The 25,383-nt window shown below is 47.0% G+C and overlaps 1 protein-coding gene across 2 annotated transcripts; it reads left to right on the top strand.

The window, feature by feature from the left end:
- Nucleotides 1–8,766: 8,766 nt before the first annotated feature.
- On the top strand, nucleotides 8,767–21,484 carry LOC123377304 (adrenodoxin-like). Of its 2 annotated transcripts, XM_045030043.1 has the most exons (5): nucleotides 13,631–13,668; nucleotides 13,792–13,854; nucleotides 19,535–19,659; nucleotides 20,224–20,353; nucleotides 20,681–21,484. In XM_045030043.1, the coding sequence occupies exons 1-5, from the start codon at nucleotides 13,646–13,648 to the stop codon at nucleotides 20,796–20,798; spliced, it is 459 nt and encodes a 152-aa protein (XP_044885978.1). In that variant the 5' UTR covers nucleotides 13,631–13,645; the 3' UTR covers nucleotides 20,799–21,484. The 2 variants fall into 2 exon arrangements, with proteins under 2 accessions (XP_044885977.1, XP_044885978.1); XM_045030042.1 differs by lacking the exons at nucleotides 13,631–13,668; nucleotides 13,792–13,854 and adding an exon at nucleotides 8,767–8,995.
- The last annotated feature ends 3,899 nt before the right edge of the window (nucleotides 21,485–25,383 follow it).

Raw genomic sequence — 25,383 nt, forward strand, 5'->3', positions numbered from 1 at the left:
AATGAGTGGAGAGGAGAAATGACATAAAAACAAGAGGAGGAAGAAAAGGAGAAGCAGAGGAATTAGGGAGAAGGAGGCAGTGGGGAAAAGAAGGGTCCCCAGGAGAAGGGGAGAAATGAGATGGAGCTGCTGGATGGGACCCTAACTTTGGTGCTCTTCAGAGAGAACCTTAAGTCTGTCCAAAGCAAATACCTAGACCTATTGGCACAGCTCCTGGTCACGAGAGCAAGTTGGAAAAGTACAAATCTCCATCATTCCTGCTGCCTCCAATTCTGAAGTTTTAAGGAAAACAAACCAGGGTTGCGCTGACATAAAGATTGAACAGGGCAGCAAGGGGCTTGGAATATATCGAGCTGGAGTCAGCAGGTTCCAGCAAAGGCCATTTGTATCCCAAGTGCAGTGGCATTGCCCTCTTCACTCATGCCAGCAGAATCCTTGAGTGACTGAAAAGCATTTGCTGCTGTAAACTAGAGACTTGGCTGGGACACTTGAACCACTGGGAAGACCTTCACCCGGATGCTTTCGAAGATGGTTAGGTGAATTAATGACAGTTTCTGACAGTGTTGATTTGTCACATGGGGCAGCATACCAGTGCTGCCCCGTTTGTGGCATTGCATTGTGATAAATCATTGGTTAGTGTCTCTTCACTAGTGCTGGAAAAATGTGCTGCTCCTCCTTTGTTTGGACCATTTCTCAGGAGATCTCAAAACACTCAAACACCAATGAGGCAGATAAATGCTATTCCCATTTTACAAGTGGGGAAACTGAGGCATAGAGTTGAATGGCCTGATTTGTGGAGGTGCTGACCACTTGCCGCGCTGTGTCTATAGGGAAGCTGAGCACCCACAATTCCCAAGTATCTGGCCATACACAACCAAAATATTGTGACTCCTAGATGTCTGTTCTAACCACTGTAGCACATTATTTCCATTTGCTCTCATCAGGTTCAACATGTTCGGCATGGGGCAGACTTGTGTGTTTGGATCTGGGTACGTGAGCAGTACGCAGATGGATTCAGGCTGCACCAGTGCAATATTTTCCCTGTAATAGAAATAGTCAGAATGGGGCAGGCAGACTAAGCAGTTTTCATCTGGAGTTAGGGATGATGAATTTTGGAAGGTGACTTTAAACCTGCGGACATGGGACCCTCTTACCTGTGCTTTGTCACTGGGAATGTCTGCTGTGGTTTTTCATACAAGAGGAATGCTGGGCTGAGATGTCGTGGGTGGTCTGGTTTTGCTACATTAGTTACAAGTGAAGACCAAACTCCTCCCACCGCTCCATTGTCCCTGGATTTGGGCACGTCTCTTTCTGGGATGGTATCTTAGCCAAAGGCACTCCACCTTGGTGGGAGTTGTTCTACTCAGACTTTACTGGTAAAGATAAGACAGGCCTATGTGTGGCTGCCTCATTGGCAGTACCTGGCCGATTGGGTCTGCGCACACCCTTCTGAGGAAAAGCAATACTGACCCAACATTCATGCTGCTTTACCAATATTAGTGAACTCACCCTCACCGTCTCGTGGCAGGCAAATAAGTGTCAGCAGTCCCCTTCTTCCAGATGGGGTAAACTGAGGCTAGAGAAGAGAATTGACTACTAGGGCTCTGTCTGCAGGGCCAGTGGCAAGGTGGTGCAGCGAGTCTCCAAGCCTGGGTTGACAGGCTCTGGCTCAAGCTACTGCACTGAAAATAGCTATATAGACCAGGGGTTGGCAACCTTTCAGAAGTGGTGTGCCGAGTCTTCATTTATTCACTCTAATTTAAGGTTTCACATGCCAGTAATACATTAACGTTTTTAGACGGACTCTTTCTATAACTCTATAACATATAACTGAACTATTGTTGTATGTAAAGTAAATAAGGTTTATAAAATGTTTAAGAAGCTTCATTTAAAATTAAATTAAAATGCAGAGCCCCCTGGACCGGTGGCCAGGACCCAGGCAGTGTGAGTGCCACTGAAAATCAGCTTGTGTGCAGCCTATGGCACACGTGCCATAAGTTGCCTACCCCTGATATAGACAGTGCTTTTAAATTGTGACTCGGGCCATTCAGAGCTTGAGCTGCAACGTCCATATAGCTACTTTTAGCATGGCAGTGTGAACCTGAGTCTGTTGACCTGGGTTTGGAGGCTTGCTGCTGTAGGCTGTGTAGATATACTCTAAAAGAGCTGGAATTAGAGCTCTGCAGCTCCTGGTTCCCAGCTCAGCCCACTAGCTCTATCATCTCTCAAGGCATCACTATTTCAGAATCCCTCATTGCTTGCTGAGCCATGAGGGCACAGACCACCTGCCCTATTCCCATCAGCATAACAGTGGAATGGTGGAATCTAGCTCCCAGACCCAATCTCTCTCTCCGTGACTCACTGCAGATAACAAAGGAGCCAGTTCCGTGTCCAGTAGGATCGAGACCACTCTCTTCAAGTTCACAGCCCCACAGACAGATGATTGTTCCATACACAAGTCTCCTTTTCATATTTACAACCCATGAATTACTCTTGCTGCAGTTACAAGGCTGGGGAGGGGCACAGTATGTAGCCACAGGGGATTTTAGCCAGGGGCAGCTCTACAAATTTGGCTGCCCCAAGCAGTCATGTGCGGGAGGCGCCCCCGAGCCGCGGGAGCAGCGGACCTCCCGCGGGCATGACTGCGGAGGGTCCGCTGGTCGCGCGGCTCGGCTGGACCTCCCGCAGCTGCGGGCGGTTCACTGGTCCAGCGGCTCCGGTTGAGCTGCCGCAGGCATGCCTGCAGGAGGTCCAGCCGAGCCGCGGGACCAACGTACCGTCCGCAGTCATGCCTGCGGGAGGTCCACTGGAGCCACCGGCCGAGCGTCCCCTCCACAGTCATGCCTGCGGCAGGTCCGCTGCTCCCGGGGCTCCGGTGGACCTCCCACAGGCATGACTACGGCAGGTCCGCCGGCCCAGCCTGCCGCCCCCCTGGGAAAGGGCCACCCCAGGCGGGTGCTTGCCCCGCTGGGCTCTGGAGCCGGCCCTGATTTTAGCTACTGATAGTTAAAAGGGGGAGGGAATTTCTTTTATAACCTCCCAATCGTTCCCTCCCCAAACCCTAGTTCTGAGACACGAGCATGAGTGTATTTGCAATTGCAGGTGTGTTTGGGATGCTGCACATGGCATTAAACTAGATGAGAATCCTGCTTTTTGAGAGGCTATGCACTAATCGAGTGTAGGCCTGATTTGAGGCCTACCAGCCCTGACAAGTTGGCAGCATTGGGGTTAATGCTTACTGATTAGACTTGTGTTTGCAGGGACAACCCTGTGCCTAAGGGAAGCATAGATAGTGTTTGGGTTTGTACTGGGCTCTTGCCTCTTACTGATGATGTGTACTTGTGAGTACTGGAACAGAGCCCTAAGGAACATGCCCATAGAAGGAGTGAAACTGCCTCTGGCTGCTGTAATGGTGGTCAGAGTACCTGGGTTTGGTATTCAGGAAATGCTGCTGAGTGTGCTTCCTGCTCAGAGCTGCTGCAATGCCATTAAGTAATTTCTTGTCCGTTCAGCCTTGTGCTGATTTCACTTTGATTACTCACCGCTTTTAATTTTGCTGTCAGGGAATCCACATCACCTTGCCACCTCTCCCAAATGTTTTTGGGGCAGTCCCTAAGCTGGATGGGTTTGTCCCTTGCCCTGTGCTTGAGGATTCTAAAGTAGCCATGATTTACTACACGCTGGGGGGGAGGGGGAACCCCCCTTCACAGCATGTGCAGAGGCAGTGTGAGGGCTGCATGCGCTGTCTGTACAAGTGCTGCAGCAGCAGAATGTGACGCTGCCTATGGTGTGTGCAGTGGCGGAAAGCCGCCTTCTCTCTTAGCTCCTGCCTACTCAGCAAAGCAGAGGCTGGGGCCAGGACTTGAATCGAGGTCTCTAATTGGGCAAGACGGGGCACTAACCGCTGGACAGCCGAAATCAATGCTGCTAAGAGCCATTCTATGTGCTGTACAGTGTGTGTTTATCCCTAGCTCTTTTGCAGTCTCCCAGGTTTAGGGAGTGAGCTCTGTCACTTTACAAACACCTGGTGTTACTTTTGGAATTGGTCCTAGTTTTGCAGATGGAGGTGTCCACCCACTACCTCCCTTATACTATCCTCAGACGTCCAAAATTAGGTGAGGCCCTGCTGTCAGCTGATCCCTGTCTCCAAGCCTCCGCAATGGTTTAGCTGGAGGGGAGTTGCTCCCCACCCACCAATTCCACAGTCGCTGCAGTGCTCCCTTGAGGGATGGGGGTAATGAGCTCAGCATCAGCTCCTCAGCTGGGCTATCCCTTGTTGTGCCATTGACCTGCTATTCACTGTGCGGTTTCAGAATTCTTCGTAGCGAAGGAGGTCAGTGCTAAGCAAACATGCCAGTGTCCTTGCAAGAGAGCTGCTGCTCATATGTCTTGCGTATCTCTCGGTTCAAGGTTTGTTGGTGAGATAAGCTGCTCAGCTGTTTGTTTGGATGTGCTCTTGGTCCTTTTTCCGTATTGTTCATGGCGAATCCAGTCCTCATTTAACGCAAGGATGGGGGGACAGAACAGAGGGGCTGAGCTGCACCTACAAACCCAGGCTCATGAGCAGAGAGGGGGATTGGAGGAGTCTTTTAATAACCATGTGCAGTGTTTGCTGGTTAAAGTTAGAGGTGGGCCTGAGCCACAAAGTTTGGGTTTGGATCTGAACTTTCTCAGCCTTTGTGATATTCAGGCCCAATGTTTTAGTTCAGCATGTGATAGAGAGAGGGTGACCAGCTGTCCCAATTTTATAGGGACAGTCCTGATACTTGGGGCTTTATCTTATATAAGCCCTGTCCCAATATTTCACACTTGCTGTCTGGTCACTCTAGATAGAGATCAAACCAGCTGTTACATGTTGATCTGGGGCTGAATTTCCTCAACATTTTAGGGGCCTGAGATCAGGGATTTAGTCTGATCCCCGTCTCCAGTGAAAAGGTTCCCCTACCACAGTGAAGTCACTGTGCGAATGAAGGCACTCTTGAGAACAGCCCTGCCTGAACTCCTGCATGACATGGGACGGGGTTGATGTCGGTTTTCCTGCCCTATTGCACAAATAATTTAAAATGGGAGATTTTACGGTAGGGGCCAGTGCTACATTGACTGGGGGTCGGGGTCTGTGCAATGGCTGAGACACCCTAACAATGAAAGTCTTTTCCATCTCTAACGTATGTGCGTGTACAGACTATTAAAAACCAAGTTTACTGGGCAGGGCCCGTGTCAGGGTTTATTTCCTTCCTTTAACATCTCTACCCTGCAGAGCATGGGACATACAGCAATTGTTTCAGTGTGGGAGGCACAGCCGTCATCCGGACTGAGACGGTAATAATATGCATTAGATTAAAACCATAATAATAATAATACTTCAGCTCCCACCCCCCATCCATTACGGGAAAAGGCACTGGGCTGAGCAAACGCTGATAGGATCCATAATGCCAGGTGGACCTTACAGCAGAGTAAAGCCCCATATATGCTGTGAGTGTTATGGAGGTACAGCTATGCTGCTGTAGCGCCATGCTGGAAGTGCTTTTTAGAGTGAAGGAAGGGTTTTTCCGTCGCTGTAGTTAAGCCACTTCTCCGAGTGGCAGGAACTAGATTGACAGAGGGTTCTTCCGTTGACTAGAATGGGGTTAGGTCGGCTTAATGATGGCTCTCAGGGAGTGGGTGGGGCTGGGGTGCATTTTTCACACCTGTGAATGCTACAGCTAGGTCAATATAACATTTAAGGTAGGCCAGGCCCAAATGCACTTGTGGGGGTTGCTGAAGAGATCTAGCTGCTTCCTGAAGAGCAATTCCTACTAAACTCCACACGCAGCCTCTTTGGATGGGAGAGCATGTCTGTCATTCAGTGCACAGCCCTTTAAGGTCCTGGCATGGGTAGGATGTGAACCCCCTCTCCTGGGAGGCTAGCCCCTGGCTTTGCCTCTTTCACACCCCCTTGCCTGCTGGAGCCCCAAGCTGCCCCCCCCCCCAGTGTGGCCAGAGATGCTCTGGCCAAGTTGCCTAGACTGCCTGTGAACCCATCTTAATTGCCCCAGCCAACCCAAGCATCAGCCTGCCCGCCGTGGGCCGCCAGCTTGCCCCAGCCATGCTGGCCGCCCCTATTCCCGCACCACCAGCCAGCCAGCAACCCCCAGGCTGCTGGCTGCTGGCCAGCCTGAGCCACTGGTTGACCAAGCTCTGAGCTCCAGGCTGCCAGCCTGAGCTGAGCCCCAGCTGGCTTTGGGGAGGAGGAGGAGCGAGGGTGAGGCCTTGGGACAGAGCATGGGCGGGGCCACAATCTGGGTTTGGGGAGGCTTAGCCTCCCCAGGCCTATTATACCTGCTGCCCATGGGTGATGTGGTGTTGCGCTTCTGAGCTGTGTCCCCGTTGTGGCAAGGCATTAAGACTTGCTCTGTGTTGTGTAGAGAATGCTTATCAATACAGGACTAATCACTGACTTGTCACCTCCCCCTCTTAAGTTTTACAGGGAAGGGCTTGATTCCCCTTTCACTCATACTGGTTTTCTGCCACTGATGCTGCAGCTCACGAAAGCTCATGCTAAAATAAATTTGTTAGTCTTTAAGGTGCCACAAGTACTCCTGTTCTTTTTGCAGATACAGACTAACACGGCTGCTACTCTGAAACCTGACTTCAAGGGAGTAACTCCGGATGTAGGTCAGTGGGGTGAGAGGAGAACCATGTTCAGTCAGTGTACTCTTTGTCATGGGTCTGTTCCTGTATGGTCTATGGGGGCCTCTACTGGCTGCTATGTGCATTACACAGTGAGGTGAAAGTCGGAGAGTGGGGAAAGGGTTTGGGGGTGGTTGTGACGCCAGATGAATCCAACAGAGCACTTGCAGCAGAGGACTTGCTTTGCTGCTGCTTGCATTTCTGTTGTGTTCAAGCTACCTTTGTTGATCATTTGTCAATCAGTTACAGAGCACCTTGTTTCTTTCTCTCTCTCTTCCCCCCCCCCATTCCCCCATATACAGGGATGTCTTCTAGACTAGAGTGCAACCACAGTGTGTGATTGCAGATCAAGTAGACATACCTGAGCTTGCTTTAATTTAGCTAGTTTGGGTCCCAAAGGAGAGTCACGTGGCAACTCATGCTTCAGTGCTAGCCCCATGTGTAATTATCTGGGGAGTAGTTAGCTGTGCTTGTACAGCGTGTGCTGAAGTTTATGCTGTTACAGCTTTGCTGCTCCGTTACTGGAGCTAGCAAGATTAAAGCTAGCTTGGGTGCATCACCCTGTGATGGCAGTATAGACACACCCATAGAGAATGGTGATGACCCTTCTCTCATTAAAGTCAGTAGGAGTAGGAACAGGATCCAAAGCATTGAATGGGAATCAAATAACCCTGTATGTTTGAGAATCTCACTGATGGGACGGCACATCACAGGGAGGGCAGATACCTCTAGAGATCATGGGTTCTCTGAGACCTCAGGGAGGGGACCCTCTTTCTTTCTAACCTCATGTCATTCCCTGAAAGCTTTTCCCCACCTTCAATTTAGTCTTGAGAGCAATACAACACAATGATTTAAATGGCATGTTTTAATTATGGCTGCTTGGAAATTGTCCCTGAATTTTCCCCCCCCAACAGATTATTGGAGTTTTTGACTGACTAGACTTGTTCATGGAGTGTCTGCTTTCCTCCTGTTGATTTTTGTTGGAAAAACTGAAAACCCTCAAACCAAGAAGTTTCTGGTTGAAAATGTTCACTTCTTTGACAGAGTGTCAATTTTTTCCACTGAAAACAAACAAAACAATTCTTGCTTCTAAATTTTCATCCCCAGCCCCATTTTCTGACCAGATCTAGACTAAATCTCCTAATGTCTCTGCCTTTTGGGATTGATTGGTGGTTTGCTGCTATCCTCTTCTGAAACCTATGGGAGCCCTAGACCTTTTCACTTTAAAAGGTTCACTAATACTGGTAACTAACAATGCCTCTATAGTAATGTAAAGGATATATTATGATATAGATAATTAAAACAAATATTTCTATTAACTGTCAAATTATTCAGATTTGTTTAGGGGTAACTCAGTCTTTTGAAATGATCAGCCCAAGACTGGACTTGCCTCTCATCTATAGGGGTGGGTCCTTTTCAGGACAGGGGTGAGGACATTGTTACAGGGCAGAGGACACTATTGCTGCCATGATCATACTTGTTTTGGGAATAAATTGAGGCTCTAGGGTTACCACCGGTACTAAATTCCCTGTACATTTAAATGACTAGGATAATCCACGCTTGCGCAACATTTTGCAGCTGAAGATTTCAAAACCATTCACTAATTGAGCTGCTCCTCTCCCTTGTGAAGTAGATAAAGGTGCCCAATTTACAGAAAGGAAGTTGTGGCACAGAGGGATGAAGTGACTTGCTCATAGTGATACAGCATCTGAATCAGGAATAGAACCCAGGAGTCCTAGCTCACTAGTGTAAGTGCTCAAGGACACACACTCGCTGAGACAGCAATAGAGCGCAATCATTTCAAGTCCCAGTGCGCTGTTTCAACCCACAGGTCAGACATACATATTGTACTGAAGATAGCAGCTGAAAATGGCTTTGTTTAGTTGCTAGAATGAAACAGGAATTGGAAAGAATAGTGAAGTGTGATCAGTTGGGGTTCTAACCTACTCAGGAGTTGCATATTACTGCTGCTTACAAAACTCCACCAGTGGGTTGGGCTGTAGTCAGGTCCAGGATACACCCTCTTTCCTCCTCCACAGGGAGGCTGTCCTAGATTTTTTTTCCCCCCTCTCTCAGCTGTACTTATACCTCAGAAGCTAGCCAGCCCTGCAACAAAAAAAGGAAACATAAAGCAGGACTCAGCTAGCATGATGGCCCGATGTGCTCCACGGCTTATCCGCCCCTTGCTAAACGGACTTAATTTGGGCAAAGTTCAGTCTTTTCAATGCCTCAGAATAGCTGAGCACAGTCAGGCACCTGCCAGCCTGCAGCCAGAGAGAAGCTTCGGCTCCACACACAGGCTGCATGATGTCCCAAGGGACACAGGGTAAGCAAAAGACTCAACTCTACCTTATTTCTTCCAGGACCTTTCAGGAAAAACAGTCTGACCCCTCATGCCTCTATCTTGGCCTGCTGAGGTGGGTGGGACAGACAAATTAGTGAGGGTGTTTAAAATAAATAGCAGGCAATCCCCATATTAGGTGAGACTGGGACTGCAAGACCACAGTGGTCTGTGGGAGGTATGGCTTCACTTGCATCTAGAATGAAAGAGGCAATGCCACCCAACGGACAATTGGGGTGGACGTTCTGCTGAATCTGTGCATGGTTCTTGCCCTGTGTACTCTCACTAGCTTATTGTACTTGGTGTCCTAAAGGGAGACCAGTTGACAGGGGGTTGAATTGGGACAGTAGATAATATTTAGTGGGGGATAGCCACTGAGGGGCAAGTTCAGCAATACCTCCTGTATTTAGATCTGAGTGAGTTCTAGCAAATGCTGGGGACTAGTATTTCTCTGACCGTGGCAACATTTATATACCTTGGCTGGTTCCTTTCTTTTTTTTGTCTGAATTTAGTGCTAGTTGGACAGCCCTGGAGAATGAAATCCTTTCTTTATTCATAGCAGCACTGCAAGCTTCCTTCTCCCTCTTCTCCTGCCAAGTGCTTCACTGCTGACCCGGAGGGTGAGAGGGCAGCTGAGTCTCCATAGCCTGGTGATGGTTATTGTTTGTCTGTGTTATAATAGAGACCCCAACTGAGATGAGTGTCCCATTGTGCTAGGTGCTGTACAAATACAAGGTGAGAGGCCAGGCTGACAATCTAAAGAGGCAAGACAGACACATGGGGGTGGAGGAGGAGACAGAGGCCCAGAGATATGCAGTGGCTTTGACAAGGTCACACAGCAGGTCAGTGGAAAAGCCAGGTTCCTGAGTCCAGCTGAACCACACTGCCCGAGCCAGTCCTCGGCCTCTCTGCGGAGACAGCCGAAAAGGGGGCCAATTAATGCAAACCGTGACAGTGTTTTTTGTGATGTGGACCCCTGTTTGGTAGAAATTGGTCTGAGATTTGCATCGTTTTTCCTATGCCTCCAAACACCCATCAGAGGATAAATACACTCAGTCACTGCCAGTAGGGCTGGATTCCCAGTATGCCGAAAGGCTCCAGGGCCCATTTTCCATTACGGTGGCTTTACATACTCTAGTGCTACAGGATGGTTTATATTTCAGTGCCTGGGGGAAAGGTGAGATCATGTCATGTGTCCTAAAGATGTCAAATACTTCATCTCAGTAACCTTTTTTTCTCAGAAAGGGCCAGTGGGGTTTAAGGAATTACAGATATCTTCTCAGGGTTTTATTAGTGTGGTGTGGTTTTTTTGAAGGATGTATTCAACACATGGCCTGGGGCTGGCCAAGGCTTCTAGCTACAGCCACGTGAGTTCAGATTCTGACCTTGTCTTTCACTCCCCAGCTCGTAAGGCTGGCAGCACTGTGCAGGCAGCAGTGCACGCATTTCCTGGGCAGAAGCCAGCACCGCACATTGCACTGCACTGACTATCACCCTCACAGCTGGGAGCAGAAGGTTCTCAGGAACTCCTCCTTGGGGGCAATACAGCTGACTCCACATTTACTATAGGGGTTGTTACACTATTAACATACAAACAGGAACACAAGGGTTTTTTTCCCCCCCAAATTCTCCCTGTTTTCTCTCGGATGGATCCCACCATTTATTTACATTTTCCCCTGAGGATCTCCCAATCTTTACATCCCTCCACAGTTCTTGGGCAAGCATGCTGGAGCCATCTGCCTTTCCAGTGGATGGATCCCAATAAGAGCTTCTATTTAACTGGCCACAGGGGGCACCGTTGAGCAACACGGATTCCTCACTTTCCACTCAGGAATGCACTGTAGGGCAGAGACCAAGCCGCAAACCCACCTCCCCATCATGGTACTACACAGAACAGTAACCAACGTCAGTTCTTGAGCACGTGAGCTCTTTGTGCAGAAGGATTTTAAGATCCCATCAGGATAGCACATTCTAGAGAGGCTCCTGTTCTTTGATAGGACTGTCTTTTAATGATGAGTCTGCCAGCTAAAGGATGGGGGAGAGTATTCAGGAATAAGGGCTGGGAGAAGACCCATTCCTATCAATCCAGCTCTTCTTAAATTCACAAGTTAAAAATTTCTTCCTTCTCCTTTTGCAGAATCCCAGCCCAGGGCCAGACCCCAGAAGCAGTTTGGAGGTTGCATAGGGGTCAGCAAATCCATCTTTGGATTAGCTATTAAAAATATGTCTTAAATCAGACATAAACAGCCCTGCAGCATCTGGCAGGTCAGGTGTAGTGCCTTAAAGCTGCTTTCTGCACCTTTAAAAGAAAGTCCCCCAGAGATCAGAGTATGCCTCATTGGGCCCAAACAATCAACAGGCCAACCCCTTACAGTCAGATCAAAGCATTTATATTTGATCCAAAACCAAACAGTACATGGGCTTGGATTAGGGAAGGAGTATTTCACTGGCACCAAATCCTTGGGTGGTTTTGAAAGCAGAATGTCAGTTAAAAGCATAGAGCTGCAAGCTACTAATTTAGTGTGGTTTGTTATTACCAGTATTGTCCATGATGTGCAGGCACTTTCCAAATACTTGAGAAGGATGGTCCCTGCTCTTGGGAGCTCACCATCTCATGGCAACTAGTGAGGGAAAGGGGACCAACAACAGGCAATTTAGATACAAGGCAACTTGGCTTATTGTAAGCAGCACAGCAGTAGTGGCGTTTTAAGGACTTAAGCGTGGGCAGGGTAGGAGCCTTGCAGATTTGCTCAAGGAAGTCGTGCCATATGTAAGGGGCAGCAGAGGAATAGCTATAGCGGCCGTTGTGTGAGAAGCTGACCAATGGGAGAACAAGGGTGGGGAATATTGGCAAAGCAGGGTGGGTGTGGGGGCAGGCTTGACAAAGGAGGCTAGTGAGGTAGATAGTGCTATTCTGTGAGAGTAAGGAATGCAGAATCAAACAGAGTTTCTGGGTGGGTCTGAGTTTTACCTCAAGGCTCTCACCAGTTCTGATGGTATCTTCTCTAGTTAGTCCTGAAGGAGCTCCGTTTGTGTTAAGGGTAATGTGGAAGGAAAACCCATTTCCCTGGGGAAAAGAAAGGGAACTTGTAGCTCTTCCAAACAAATGTGATCCGAGTCAGGCTTTAATCTGCTAGCAAAGATTAAGACCCATCTAGAAAAAGAGCCCAGCCAGCAAAATGGAAAACACAATAGGCCACTTTGTTATCTGACCTTAGAGAAAGGAGTTGTAGTGATAAGCCTGTTAAATGGGACTTATGAACAGCCACTATCAACTGTTTTCCTTTTTAATTAGTTTGTTGCTTACTAAATTCTTTCCAGCAGTACTTTTTGGCACCATGCTTTTTCATATGGCCTTATGAAATATCTTTGGAAAAAATAAACATTTAAAGGGCCACTCCTCTACTAGTTTTCTGTATCATGTAGAGCCTGAGAAGATTAGTGACTGTGGGTGCTTCAGTTTTTGAGCTGCCCAAATTGAAACATCTTGCAGAAATCTTCAGAAAATGCTGAGCACCTGCCTCTGAAAATTAGACACATTTAAAGTGTCTCAAATTGGACACCCAAAATCACTACTCTTTTGAAAATCTTGGTCCAAGATTTTGTTAAGGAACAACAAGAGTTTTGCAAAATGTAATATAAATAGGAATTCTGTCCTGATGTAAAAATGGCAATCAACAGGAGGTTTGCATCTTGTGTTGTTTAAATATTACCCTGCAGTTTTGCAATAATAGTCTGTGAAGACAGGAGAGTGAACTGACTAGTCTAGTAAGGCGGGAGATTTGTGCCATAGAGCTGAATGGTTGCTTACATCCATGCACCCATCCACCATACCATATGCATAATAAGGACAGCATGTTGTAACCATACGGAGGCAAGCTGTGGAGTCCTGTTTGACAAACCAGTCGTCAAGCCAGAGAAAATCTTCTAAGTCATTTCAGTCCTCTAAACAGTGAGATTCCCACTGCAGGATGTGTGAGATTATCAAAGTAAACAGCCTAAATTATTCATTCAGTTTTACTAATCTAAGGCAGTGATGGTAAGGTGTAATGATTTTTAAAAATAAAAGATTGATAAATACCTAGCAATGATAATGGGTTTGGCAGTTGTTGATCTAAAAGTGCCTTAAAAAGCGGGTTATCATTGCACTATACAGAGAGGTAAACTGAGGCACAGTGGGGCTGTGTAACTTTCCTGAACTCATACAAGGAGTCAGTGGCAACAGGACTTGGGGTGCCTTATTCTCAGTCCAGTGCTCTGTCTGCTGCACCATGCTATCACTTAGCTGCCACAGCGCCCACTTAGTCAAGAATATGACTTGGGGCACGAGCCCACATGAATTTCTTATGCTGAATTCCCTTTGAAGTCAATGAAAGTTCCATGCCTGGGTGGTTGTAACACTGGTGTCTTAGTGATGGCTGAAGCTCTAAAGGCGTGGTTCAGAAGGTAGGTGAAGGTTAGAGTTTGCTTTTCCTTCTTCCAAAGCATTTTGCCCACCGCTAAGTGCAATCCTACCACTTTGCCTTTCCCTATTTTGAAGGAGCCAATCCTTTTATTCAGTTTCTAGGACAAATGGGAAAGATTCTGGGAGACACCGGCTCCAGACATCTGAGAAGACGTTCCACAGACTGTTAAATGGCTTGCTTTGTTGACCCAGGGTACGTCTATACTACCTGCTGCGTCGGCGGGTAGTGTTCGATGTATTGGGGATCGATTTATCGCATCTTGTCTAGACGCGATAAATCGATCCCCAAATTGACGCCTGTACTCCACCTCGGCAGGAGGAGTAAGCGGAGTCGACGGGGGAACCGTGGCGGTCAACTTGCTGCCGTGAGGACGGCCAGGTAAGTTCTACTAAGATACTTCGACTTGAGCTACATGAATAGTGTAGCTGAAGTTGCGTATCTTAGTTTGACCCTCACCCCCCCTGTGTAACCCAGGCTTTTGCGTAGCTGAAGTCAAAGTCTCTTAGTTCAACTTACCTGCCCGTCCTCACGGCAGCGAGTCGACCGCTGCGGCCCCCCCCCCGTCGACTCTGCTTACTCCTCCTCCTGCTGAGGTGGAGTACAGGCATCAGTTTGGGGATCGATTTATCGCGTCTAGACGAGATGCGATAAATCGATCCCTGATACATCAAATAGTATAGACGTACCCTCACTGGGGGGGAGGGGGCGTTGAAATGGCTCTGAAGATTTTTTTCTGTCTCTGGCTGCAATGGGCCATTTTTGTTACACATGTGACATGAGTGTGTATAAGAAACCATTCCTACAGTGGTACAGGTCTCCCGCCTGACTTCTCTTACTGTTTTCATCTCCAGGGGGTCCTGCCCTGAAAAATGTTCTAGGTATTGCTTTGTGATTGAAACTCCCTGAAAAGCAATAGGCAGAGCTCCTAATTTTACGGTACATGAGTCTCTGAATTATATCTTGCCTATCTGAATTATGTAGCAATGGGAAAACACATAGGGGTTCCTGAAAATGACAAGGAAATAAGACAACCCTTCTGCTCCCTTCTCCTGCCAGTTTAGATTAAATCTATGCAGAGGCTTTTTCAAGAGATAATCGTCAGTGTTTCAAATTTTCTACCACTGGAGGCTACTGATGGAATCCATTTTACTAGGATTCAAGAGAGCATTAATTATTTAGAGAGATACTGTAACAAGGGCATAATCGTGACAATTAATGCTCGTGATCAACTATTATCTAAGAGTATAGATGGCACTAGACACAATCATGGCGTTTCTGGATCACTGGTGCAGAGTTAATCTGATCAGTAAGCTTGGTAGAGGGAAGGAATTTCCACTCCCTTCCTCACAGTGGAGTTTTCACAGGTAAATTTTTTCACCTGCTTCTGAAGGATGGATCAGAGACCATTCATTACAATGAGGTAGGTATATGCTACATGTTCTATCCAATGCATTTGGGAATAGTTTTCATTCCCCTCTACCATCTGAACTAGGTCCACAGGTGCCAACTTTCCAAAGGCCCGGGGGGTGTTCGACCCCTGGCTCTGACCCAGGCTCCGCCCCCACTATACCACTCCCCCAAGGCCCCACCATTTCCCTACCTCTTCATGCCCCTGCTTCACCCCTGCCCCACCTCTTCCACCCCACCCCACTTCTTCCCACCCAGTTCCACCCCCTCCCCTGAGCGCACTGCGTCCTCGCTCCTTCCCCTTCCCTCCAAGCCTCCTGTATGCTGCAAAAGAGTTGTTCATGGCAGGCGGGAGGCGCAGGAAGGGAGGGGGAGGCATTGAAGCATTGGGCCCACTGGGGGGGCAGGAAGTGCTGGGGTGTGGGGTGGGGAGGCGCTGATAGGGTGGCTGCCGGTGTGAGCTCAGCACCCAGCATTTTTTCCATGTGGGTGCTCTAGCCCTGGAGCACCCACGGAGTCGGCACCTATGCCTAAGTCCTTCTCATTTGTTTCTGCACTCACTGATAGAAAGAAATCAATGGAGGACTCCCTATACCAGAAATAATTGATTTCTGCCTGCTGCACAGCACAGCTAGGGATGAACACATTGCATAAGCACTCCCAGCTGTTGCTTCAGCTCTCTCCGGGATATCCCTAATGACAAGTTTTCCCTCTGCTTACTTCTCGGGCTTTCCAAGAGCATGCCTGAGGCAAATGAGCCTAAATACAATGTAGGACATCCTTCTGGGCAGCTACACTGGAAACTTCAGAGCCTTTGGTATACACTTAGGTCGTTTGATTTTGTGTGCTTGCACTCTGTGGGCATATTGCTAAGAAATCGGTAGACTGTGTCATAATTTCCCAACACATCTGAGTATTACTGCATGTGTCTTTGTCCCTTGGGCTTCCAGGAATGTGGCCTTGCTGAGTTTTGCTCACTTTAAGTCTTATTCTGACTGTGAGAAACTGAGTGCTGTTTCATTCAGCCTTGTATAAGGGGCAAACCGGAGGATTGCAGGCTTGGCCAATTCTCTCTACTAAACAAACACATCATTCTCAAGGCTGCAAAACTTTCTTCCAATGCCAGCAATGACAAAAGCAAGGCCACCTGGCTGCAGCAACACTTCTGTTGCTCAGGAGTGTATCAGAAGCTGCTAGATGGGTGACATCCCTTTCTAGAGGGCTGAGAGCAATCTGCAAAGTCAACCTGGGAGAGTGGGGTGCAGGGAGACTGAGCTGCTGTGAAGTTCTGTTGGCTTTGGAGACCATTCTTGCCTTGTGAATTCACAGGCGTATGGGCAGGTCACCGTTCATAGGTGCTATGCAGAATGATGCCATTGTATTCAGTGTGCCACTCTGTCAGCCCATCGAGTTCTAAATGCTCAGAGAGCTGGTGTTGTGATATGCTTCTAGGCCACCAGTGCACCTCTTGACTAGGCCAATATTGTTTACTATTTGGTTGTTCAGTAGTTGATGGGAAATGAGTTGGGGGAGGGTCTCAGTCTAGCTCCTATGGGACAGATGTTTCCACATGGGTGGCATGAATTGGCCATCTTCTTGTCAAAGTTGGCATTGAGGACAAAATCTTAGAAAAGAGACGACTAAGGGGGGGGGAATATAATAGAGGTCTATAAAATCATGAATGGTATAGAAAAAGTGAATAAGGAAGTGTTATTTATCCTTTCACATAACACTATAACCAGGGGTCACCCAATGAAATTAATAGGTAGCAGGTTTAAAACAAACATAAGGAACACGACGCACAGTCAACCTGTGGAATTTGTTGCCAGGGGATGTTGTGAAGGCCAAAAGTGTAACTGAGTTCAAAAAGAATTAGCTAACTTCATGGAGGGTAGGTCCATCAATAGCTATTAGCCAAGATTGTCAGGGACAAACCCCATGCTCTGGGTGTCTCTAAACCTCTTATTGGCTGAAGCTGGGATTGGATGACGGGGATGGATCTCTCACTAATTACTCTGTTCTGTCCATTCCCTCTGAAGCATCTGGCACTGTTAACAGTTAGGATACTGGGCTATATGGATCATGGGTCTGACCCAGAATGGCCTTCCTTATGTTCTTAAGGACTGAGTGAGATACAGAGGCTGATCTTTTCCTCTCCTCCCTAGAGATGGTGGTTCTAGGTCAGTGTTGGCAGGCCTGTTCCATAGGTCTCTAGGGCTGTCAATTTAAATTGCAAATTCCCTTCAGCAAGAATGATTTCACCTCATCTGAGATTTCCACTTCTCTCTTGGATGTTGTTTTCAGAGCCCCTCACCTGTCATTTTAGCACTATCGGTCCTGATTTTGTAACCTTGGGGTGTGAGGTTTCTGGCACTTTACTGTAGTGATGGTTGAACCTCAAAGCATTCAGCAGATGCTGAACTCCACCATCTGTAATTTGGATGTAATTGATCTGCCAAACTGGGCCAGAACAGGTTGTTTCATGAGATTTCCAGAACCAGCATGCAGACAGCTCCTCTTGGGGTATCTTGACAACTTTGCTTCCAGGAGGAACCCAGAGCAGCACGGGCAGCTGTGAAAATCAGCAATGATGCAATTGTTAGCTATGTTCCGTTTAAGTCTGGGGCAAAAAAGTCTTTTATCTGAATTGTTTGGCCACCCCTTAAGTATTGTGGAGGTAGCACTGTGTGGAAAGCATAGTTGGATTACCAAAATCCTGCCTCTGTTCTTGCATAGGAGACGTGTAACAGAAATACACTAGCCACAGAAATGCTAATTGGACCCATATGACTTTTAGGAGCTCCATATGATGAAGCTTGTGTGCTTGCAGTTTATAGATCACAAAGACTGTGAATATTTCCTGCCATGGCATACCCTGGGGAACCCAAGTAAAGTCACAAGTGTATGTTTTACAGCAGGCTCAGGGCCAGATTGTGATTCCCTTGTCTATACTACATGCTCCATATTTCCCAGTCTTTTTTCTCCAGCCGACAGGAATCCGATTAGGTTGCATTCATGCAAAGAAAGGCATAGGGGATGAGTGATTTAATATCCAGAGAAAATCCCTCTCCATCTTTTGAGCAGCACTTCAGAATAACCTAGGTAGAGGCAGAAAGAACCCATCTCAGGTTTTACACTGTGCTTGCTGAGTCTGATCTATTGTTGTTGCTATAATGCAATAGTTAGTTATTACAGGTAACATATCTAGGTTGTAGGCATCCCTGCAGAAATGGGTTGTGAGTTTTATGCAGACTTCCAGCCAGAATGGGCATATTCAGCAAAGTTCCTGGACCTTCACCTTCATATAGAGTTTTAGGGCCAAATCTAGCCCTAGTGAAAACGGGTATGACTTCCATTCATACACTGAAAGCTGTCTCCCTCTTATGATGAGGATGAATTTAGCTCTTGGTGTAGTATCAAGGCTCCCAGTGACTCTTTCAGAGGTTGAACTAACAAAGAGTAGAAATGAAGCATTTAGCAAATAATCCCCCCCGGGGGGGGAGGGGGGGAGAGCAAGCCCTGTTTGCACAATTTAAATCTGATCCTGAGCAGCTTTACTGTGCAGTATCCTCACTTCACTCCATACAGGATTAGCCCAGAGAGGCCCCCCTCGCCCAGCAATAGCATATTCTAGCAAGCTCTTTGGGTTTAAATCAACAGTGTCCCACCGCTTGCCCATACACAGGCTGCAAGTGCAGCACGGGTACGCTCGTTCACCCTTAATCAAATTTCTATTCTTAGAAACGTTTGCTGAAGGGGTAAAGTTTGAGTCTGTTCAGATTTGAATGACTCTCTAGTTTGCCCTTCCTTGTACGCTGAGAGATATGGGGACAGAATCAGGGCCTGCAAGGTTCTACTTCTGTGCAAAACTCCTGGCAAACTTTGTCCATCCCTGTTGAACACACAGCTCCACAGCTGAGGTCTGCACACAGCAAAGGCAATTCACTAGCAAACTCTCAAACAAGGAAGAGGAGTTTTTGCTTTGGACTCCCCCCCCCGCCCCCGGTGGGCAGCATGAAATGGGGTCTGGGCCTACTTCTTTAGGCACCATGGGCTGTTATCCCTCAGCCTCTCTCTCTCTCTCTTTCTTTCATACCTCCCCCCCCCCCACACACACACACTTGCAGCGACCCTCACATATGCATCCCCCATCTCTTCATACTGGGATAATTACTTAAACATTGCCATGGTATTTCATATCAGTGTCTGCAGAACTTCTGGGGTTTCTTACACTCGCTCCTTTCCCTGCACTGCTGTGAGTCCTTTGAGCACAAATCTGCATTATTTCCCCATTCCGTGAAACAATAAAGACAATGTTATTAAAAAATAAAAGGAAGGGAAGCAGCTTGTGTTTAACCTTTTCCATGGAGTGCAGCTTCGTTCCTTCCCTGCTTGCTGTTGTCACGGTGACAGGAGTAGGGCTGTTTTGCAAGCACCACAATGCAGCCTCCTGAACTTGAATGGCAAGGACTGACACATGAAGATACATAGTGTAGGGACTTTCATGCAACTGCATTGTAGCCCTTCAAGAAGGTGGGTGCTTATGTAAATTCCTCATGTGATCACTGCTTCGTTCTCCTGCTCAACTGGCAGTTGTTTCATAGGTGGCAGTGGCCCAGCTTGCACTGACCTCCTGTAACTTGTTTGACAGCTCTGCGGACAGAGTGACGGTGCATTTTATAAACCGGGATGGAGAGAGACTCACGGCCACAGCCAAAGAAGGGGAGAGTTTGCTGGAAGTGGTGGTTAATCAAAACCTGGGCATCGATGGCTTTGGTAGGTGCAATAATAAAGCCCCCCCAGGGTCAAACACAAAAGTGAAATAAGCAATGCGGGGAATTGTGAGACTGCAGACTGTCAACGTCACTCATTGTTCTGGTTATCATCAGTTCTGCGGTTGGGTCAAACTCGAATCGCTGAACTGGGGACCAGCTTCTCTCTCTGCCACACAGTCCTTAATGAGTATGTGTGTGTCCGGGGAGCAGGGGTTTCACATCCCTGTCTCATTTAAAGGGCCAGAACATCAATATCTGTGCGCCCCGTCCTAGCTGGCATCCCATAGACTGTATTAATGTGGTTATTTGATACATCCAGATAAATATGTTCATATTTCAACTATGTATTAATTTGGCTTTGGGAGCCTTCTGGATAAGAGGCACGGGGCTGTCAGTAAATGTTAGTAGCAAGAATGGTTCCTTGATTTCCCTCTGGAACCTCTCCTGATGCACTTTCGGCCTGGGTATAGGCAGGGCCGCCTCTTCTCCCAGTTCCTCAAGAGTGTCTCCTCTACCTCCTTGCTGTTCTCTGATGCACTGTGCTGACCCCTCCCGTTTCCTGCAGGTGCCTGTGAAGGGACATTGGCCTGCTCCACGTGTCACCTCATCTTTGAGGAGGACGTCTTTCAAAAGTTGGATGCCATTACAGACGAGGAGCTGGACATGCTGGATTTGGCCTATGGACTCACTGATACGTAAGCATTTCTGCCTGTTGGAGTTGGCCTATAGAAACCCACCACTTTCTGGGCTGGGAACGTTCTGTCTCGCTCCTCGTAACCCAGCCTCTCAGTGTTTATAAGGCACCAGTTACTGAGAGGGTGTGATTTATTTTCTATTATGAACGTATCTTAAGAATCTCCTTCCTCTGGGAGGGTAGTGCTACCTCCATCCTGTGATAGCTGGGCTGTTGTATGAATCTGGAGACAAAACAGAATGGTGTGGGCATTGGTGGTGGAAGCTAGTGGGTTCTTTCCTTTGCCATAAAAATGTATGAGGCTCATTCTGTTGTGTCTGCTTTTCAGATCACGCCTAGGCTGCCAGGTGTGTGTGAAGAAGGCGATGGATGGTGTGACTGTCCAGGTCCCAGTGGAGGTTGCTGACATGAGGAGAGAGCTGGAAGTGGGAAAGCAAAGCAAATAATGTACAAATAATATTAGTAACCGGCATTGGCACCTGCACAAAGCCTTCCCTTTGATTTAGGCGTGTTTTTTAAAGTATGTTATATTTTGTTGTTTCCATTGAGCCTTGTGACCAGTTTGCATTAGGTCACATAGGCCCTGATTCAGGATCCATCCCTATTCAGCAAAACTCTTCCTTACACATGTGCTAAACTTGAAGGACTTAAGCACATGCTTAGAGTTAAGAACGTGCTTAAGTCTGCTGATGTTCAACAAAACACTTCAGTGTTTTGCTTAAATGCTCTGCTGAACTAGGGCCATAGCAAACACAGGTGATTCTCTCCCTTCCTTGAAGTTAAGGACATGCCATTCACAGTAACTGTTGGGAATTTTGCTGGATCTGGCTACTTAACTGTAGAGAGACTTCCCTTTTTGACATAGTTGGGGGGACGCTAGTGCCATAAAATCATAATTGCATGCATCAGCTTGATTAAATAGGCTAAGTTAGTTTGATAAATAGCAATGGATTGATAACAGGATTCTGCTATTTTACACAGAAATGGAATTCTTTTTCCATAAATATGAACTTTTTGTGCCAATGTGCACCAACTGTGCTAATTTCTCCAAATATTTGCTCCTTTCCCCTCCATTGTATCCCATTCCAGCTCAAAAATAAAAGGCTAATGACTGGGTTTCTAGACCAATTAACTTTTTGTTTTCCTGATGTGGTTGATAGTACAATGAATGAAATGGAGATTTGGGGCATGAACATGCAGTTGCTGTTTTAAAAGATGTATTTTACCTCCTGGATTCTTTCTTGATGAGCATGTCTGACTGCATGAGAGGTGTGACTGCAGCCTGTGTAGTCGTATCCAAGATCACTTTGATCTGTCTCAAATGACAATAGCAGTGAAGCCCCAGCAGCATAGGCTGTATAACCCTACGTGCTCACTTCACTCTCCCGACTTGAAAGGCCAAGCTGCAGCATCTACTCAGCTCTTTTTAATGCACTAGCACCAGTCTGTAGACCTGGGCTGAGAGGCTCACTCCCAGAGCCAGTGTAGACATGCCCTAGGTGTGTACTCAAGCAGCTAGACCGCTGCTTCGGCTTCACTGATCTTTGTATTCCAGCTAGCTAGACCAAAGCTAGCTCTGGCATGTAGACACATGCTGTAGTCACCTCTCTGACTACAGTGTAGACGTACCCTATATGTTTGAGTGAAATTTCTAAACTTGCCACTGAAGCCACATGGACATTTGAAGTCTGTATTCAGGTTTTCCATTCAGAAATCTTTCTCTCAGAAGTAAGGATTTGGTTGCAAATTCACAATGCATTTATCAGGCAATCAAAAAACAATGCCCTAATGGGAAACTGTCTATCAGCTTGCACTATGTTTTAGCGATAAAAGGGAATACTTTTTCACACAATGCATTATTAGACAGTGGAATTAATTGCCACAAGATATCATTGAGGCCAAGAATTTAGCAAGATTTAAAGAGTGGCTGGACATTTATATGAATAACAAGAATGTCCAGAGTTATAATAGCTGATGCTAACAAAAGAGTACTGCAAGGGAGATAAAATGTCATGTTTCAGGGTTATTTTAAACTAATCTTTTAGAGATTAGGATGAGTCCTTCAGGGGCAGATTTTTCCACATCTGCTTACTGTGAGGTTTCTTGCATCTTCCTTCAAATTGTCTGGTGCCTGACATCTGCCATAAATCTGCTTCTTCATGTGCAATCCAATCCCATGTGGCTGATTTCAACCACCTAGCCTGTTTTGGCTGGGATAAGCATGCAGATTGCTAGATGCTGATGTGAACCATTTTAAACTGGGAAGCATGTGAAAACAGGCTCTTTGGTGAGATTTCCAGTGCCTCCTGCTCCTGAATGAGCTGGCAGTAAAATGAAAAAAGCCTTTCTCACAGTGATTTGGCACAGCCCAGGCTGGAAACCAGCAGCACTTACATGAGAAAATGGAGCAAAAAAGTTAGCCAAACTCTTTCAAATAGCAAAGATTTTAGACAGGTCTTATTGTAGTTGACCTGATGTTGCCAACCGTACTGTCAATGGTAAATAACCCAGTGTCATTGTCACCTGCATCTCATGGCATTTTTGTTTTTATGCTCCCTCTGTTATTTCTATACAGATTCCATTGTTCTTAGAAATATGCTCTGCCCTGCATTGCCTGGGTGGCCTGCAGGGTGTTTTGAGCTGCTGCTTTGATACTGAGAAGGTGATACACAAAGAGGTAAAAATACTGCACCGGGCTGTAGCATGAATGTGTATGGGTAATAACAGCACAACACACTTCACCAGAATGACTATCATGCTCATGACGTCTTTAGACTCTGAAGCAAGTTAAACCCCACTTATAATAGTAGGGCTCCATCCAGCTTGCTGAATGCCCCTTGCCTCACAATATACTCCCCAGTGCGGTAGGGAAGAGTTGTTATCATCCCTATTGTACAGAAGCAGAACCTGAAGCACACAGAAGGATTTTTGTTTTGTTTTTCTTTTTAAAGAGACATTTTTCTGGCTTGGGCCAGGTTTTCAGCAGTGACTAGTCCATTTTGGGTTTCTGAGTACCCAACTAGAGACCTGCTAAAGGGCCCTCATTTTCAGAGAATGGGTGCTCAGCACTCTCTGAAAATCGGGTTGGGCACCCAAAACCACTAATCCTTTGCTTAGGCCCTAGGGTTAGGCACCTAAATAGAAGCAGACTGATTTTCAAAGCTGCTGGGGCTTCTGGTGATGTCTCAAGAATGAGGCAAGGGTAGTTAGTGCCGCCTCATTACGCGTCTCCTGGGCCTAGTGCCTAATGTGGTCACCACAGTCTAGATGGGATTATAACCCTGTCATTCACAGTCTGCTTGGTTTTGAAAAGCTCCACCCTGGATAGTCCCCAAAAGCAAGCAAGTAAAAGGGAATGGCTGCTACTGAGCTAACAATCCAAAAGCGAGCTGCTCCGAGGAACCACTCAGAGCAGAGCGGGAATGACCTGGTGGCTGAAAGCAGCTAGGCTTTGTTCTAGCAGCTGTCTTGGGCCTGTGCAGAATGGGGGCCTACTGAGAAGCAAGAGACTGGCCCCTCCCTCTGCACTTGGTTCTTCCCGTATTTGCCTGAAGAAACCACACCTTTGGATTGTGTCACCACTCTTGAGGAGCTGGGGAGTGATAGCAGCAACAGCAGAGACTGCTGGGGTCCAGTTCCTTATTCCCCAACATGTATTAACCAGAGACATGTTCAGGTACTTGCATGTTATGGGCCCATTTTTTTCAGCTTCTGCACTATGTTCTTTAGCTTCAGTGGATTCTTTTGGTTGTTGGCACGAATGCACTACTAATAAAGGTTTAATAATAACAAAAGTCTTTCCTTCCCTCACAAAACACCCCTCAGAAAAATGAATCTACATATCTTCCATATCACCAACGATAAGTAGGTTCTTCAGCAACCCAAACCATCATGAAAAGTCATGCAGCATGACACACCGCACATATACACCCCTAACCTGAGCCCAGTAGATATAATTCATTTGCAGGGGTCTCTGAAAGTGAGTTGGTACATCAATGCTATTGTATGGTGTGCTACAGTAAATGCAGTAGGGTGAGTTAAGGAGGGAATTTCTGCTTGTCGGTTGAATTGTCTTGAGTTTATCATGCATTTTATGTCAGACCCTTAGTGTAATGGGAATAAGATGATTATCATTCTAGAACCCTGGTGACTAAGGGTATGTCTACACTATGAAATTAGGTCGATTTTATAGAAGTCGATTTTTAGAAATTGATTTTATACAGTCGATTGCGTATCCACACTAAGCGCATTAAGTCGGCAGAGTGCGTCCTCACTACCATGCCTAGCATCGACTTATGGAGCAGTGCACTGTGGGTAGCTATCCCACAGTTCCCGCAGTCTCCACTGCCCATTGGAATTCTGGGTTAAGCTCCCAATGCCTGATAGGACAAAAAAACATTGTTGCGGGTGGTTTGGGGTACATTTAGCCAGTTGCCTCTCCCTCTGTGAAAGCAACGGCAGACAGTTGTTTTGCACCAGACACCAGAGCGATTAGAAGATCACAGCAAGGCACGCTGTGCATTAGAGAGGCTTTGAAAACCAGTTTCATGACTGGACAGGCTTTGGTATGACAATTCTGTGTGTTTCTCCTTGATGCAAACCCAAACTCTTGTGATTTTAATTCCCTGTAAGCCAACCACCCTCCCCCCTTCGAAATAAAGTAACTATTGTTTTGAAACCAGGCATTCTTTCTTTATTAATTAAAAAAAATGAGATAACAGACAAGGTAGCCCGGGTGGGGTGGGGGAGGAGGGAAGGACAAGGCCACATTGCTTATTGAAGCCACACTACAAATCAAACTGTCTGAATGGCAGCCTTCTGTTGCTTTGGCCATCCTCTGCAGTGGAGTGGCTGAGTGCCCAGAACCTTCCCTCCGCGTTCTTGGGTGTCTGGGTGAGGAGGCTATGGAACATGGGGAGGAGAGCAGGCGGTTATACAGTGGATTCAGTGGTGGTCTGTGCTCTGGTTGGCTTTCCTGCAGCTCCAACAGATGCTTCATCATCATGTCTGTTTGCTCCCCTAACAGACGCT

The sequence above is a fragment of the Mauremys mutica genome, chromosome 9, assembly GCF_020497125.1.
Source record: "Mauremys mutica isolate MM-2020 ecotype Southern chromosome 9, ASM2049712v1, whole genome shotgun sequence".
Taxonomy (NCBI): Eukaryota; Metazoa; Chordata; order Testudines; family Geoemydidae; genus Mauremys; species Mauremys mutica.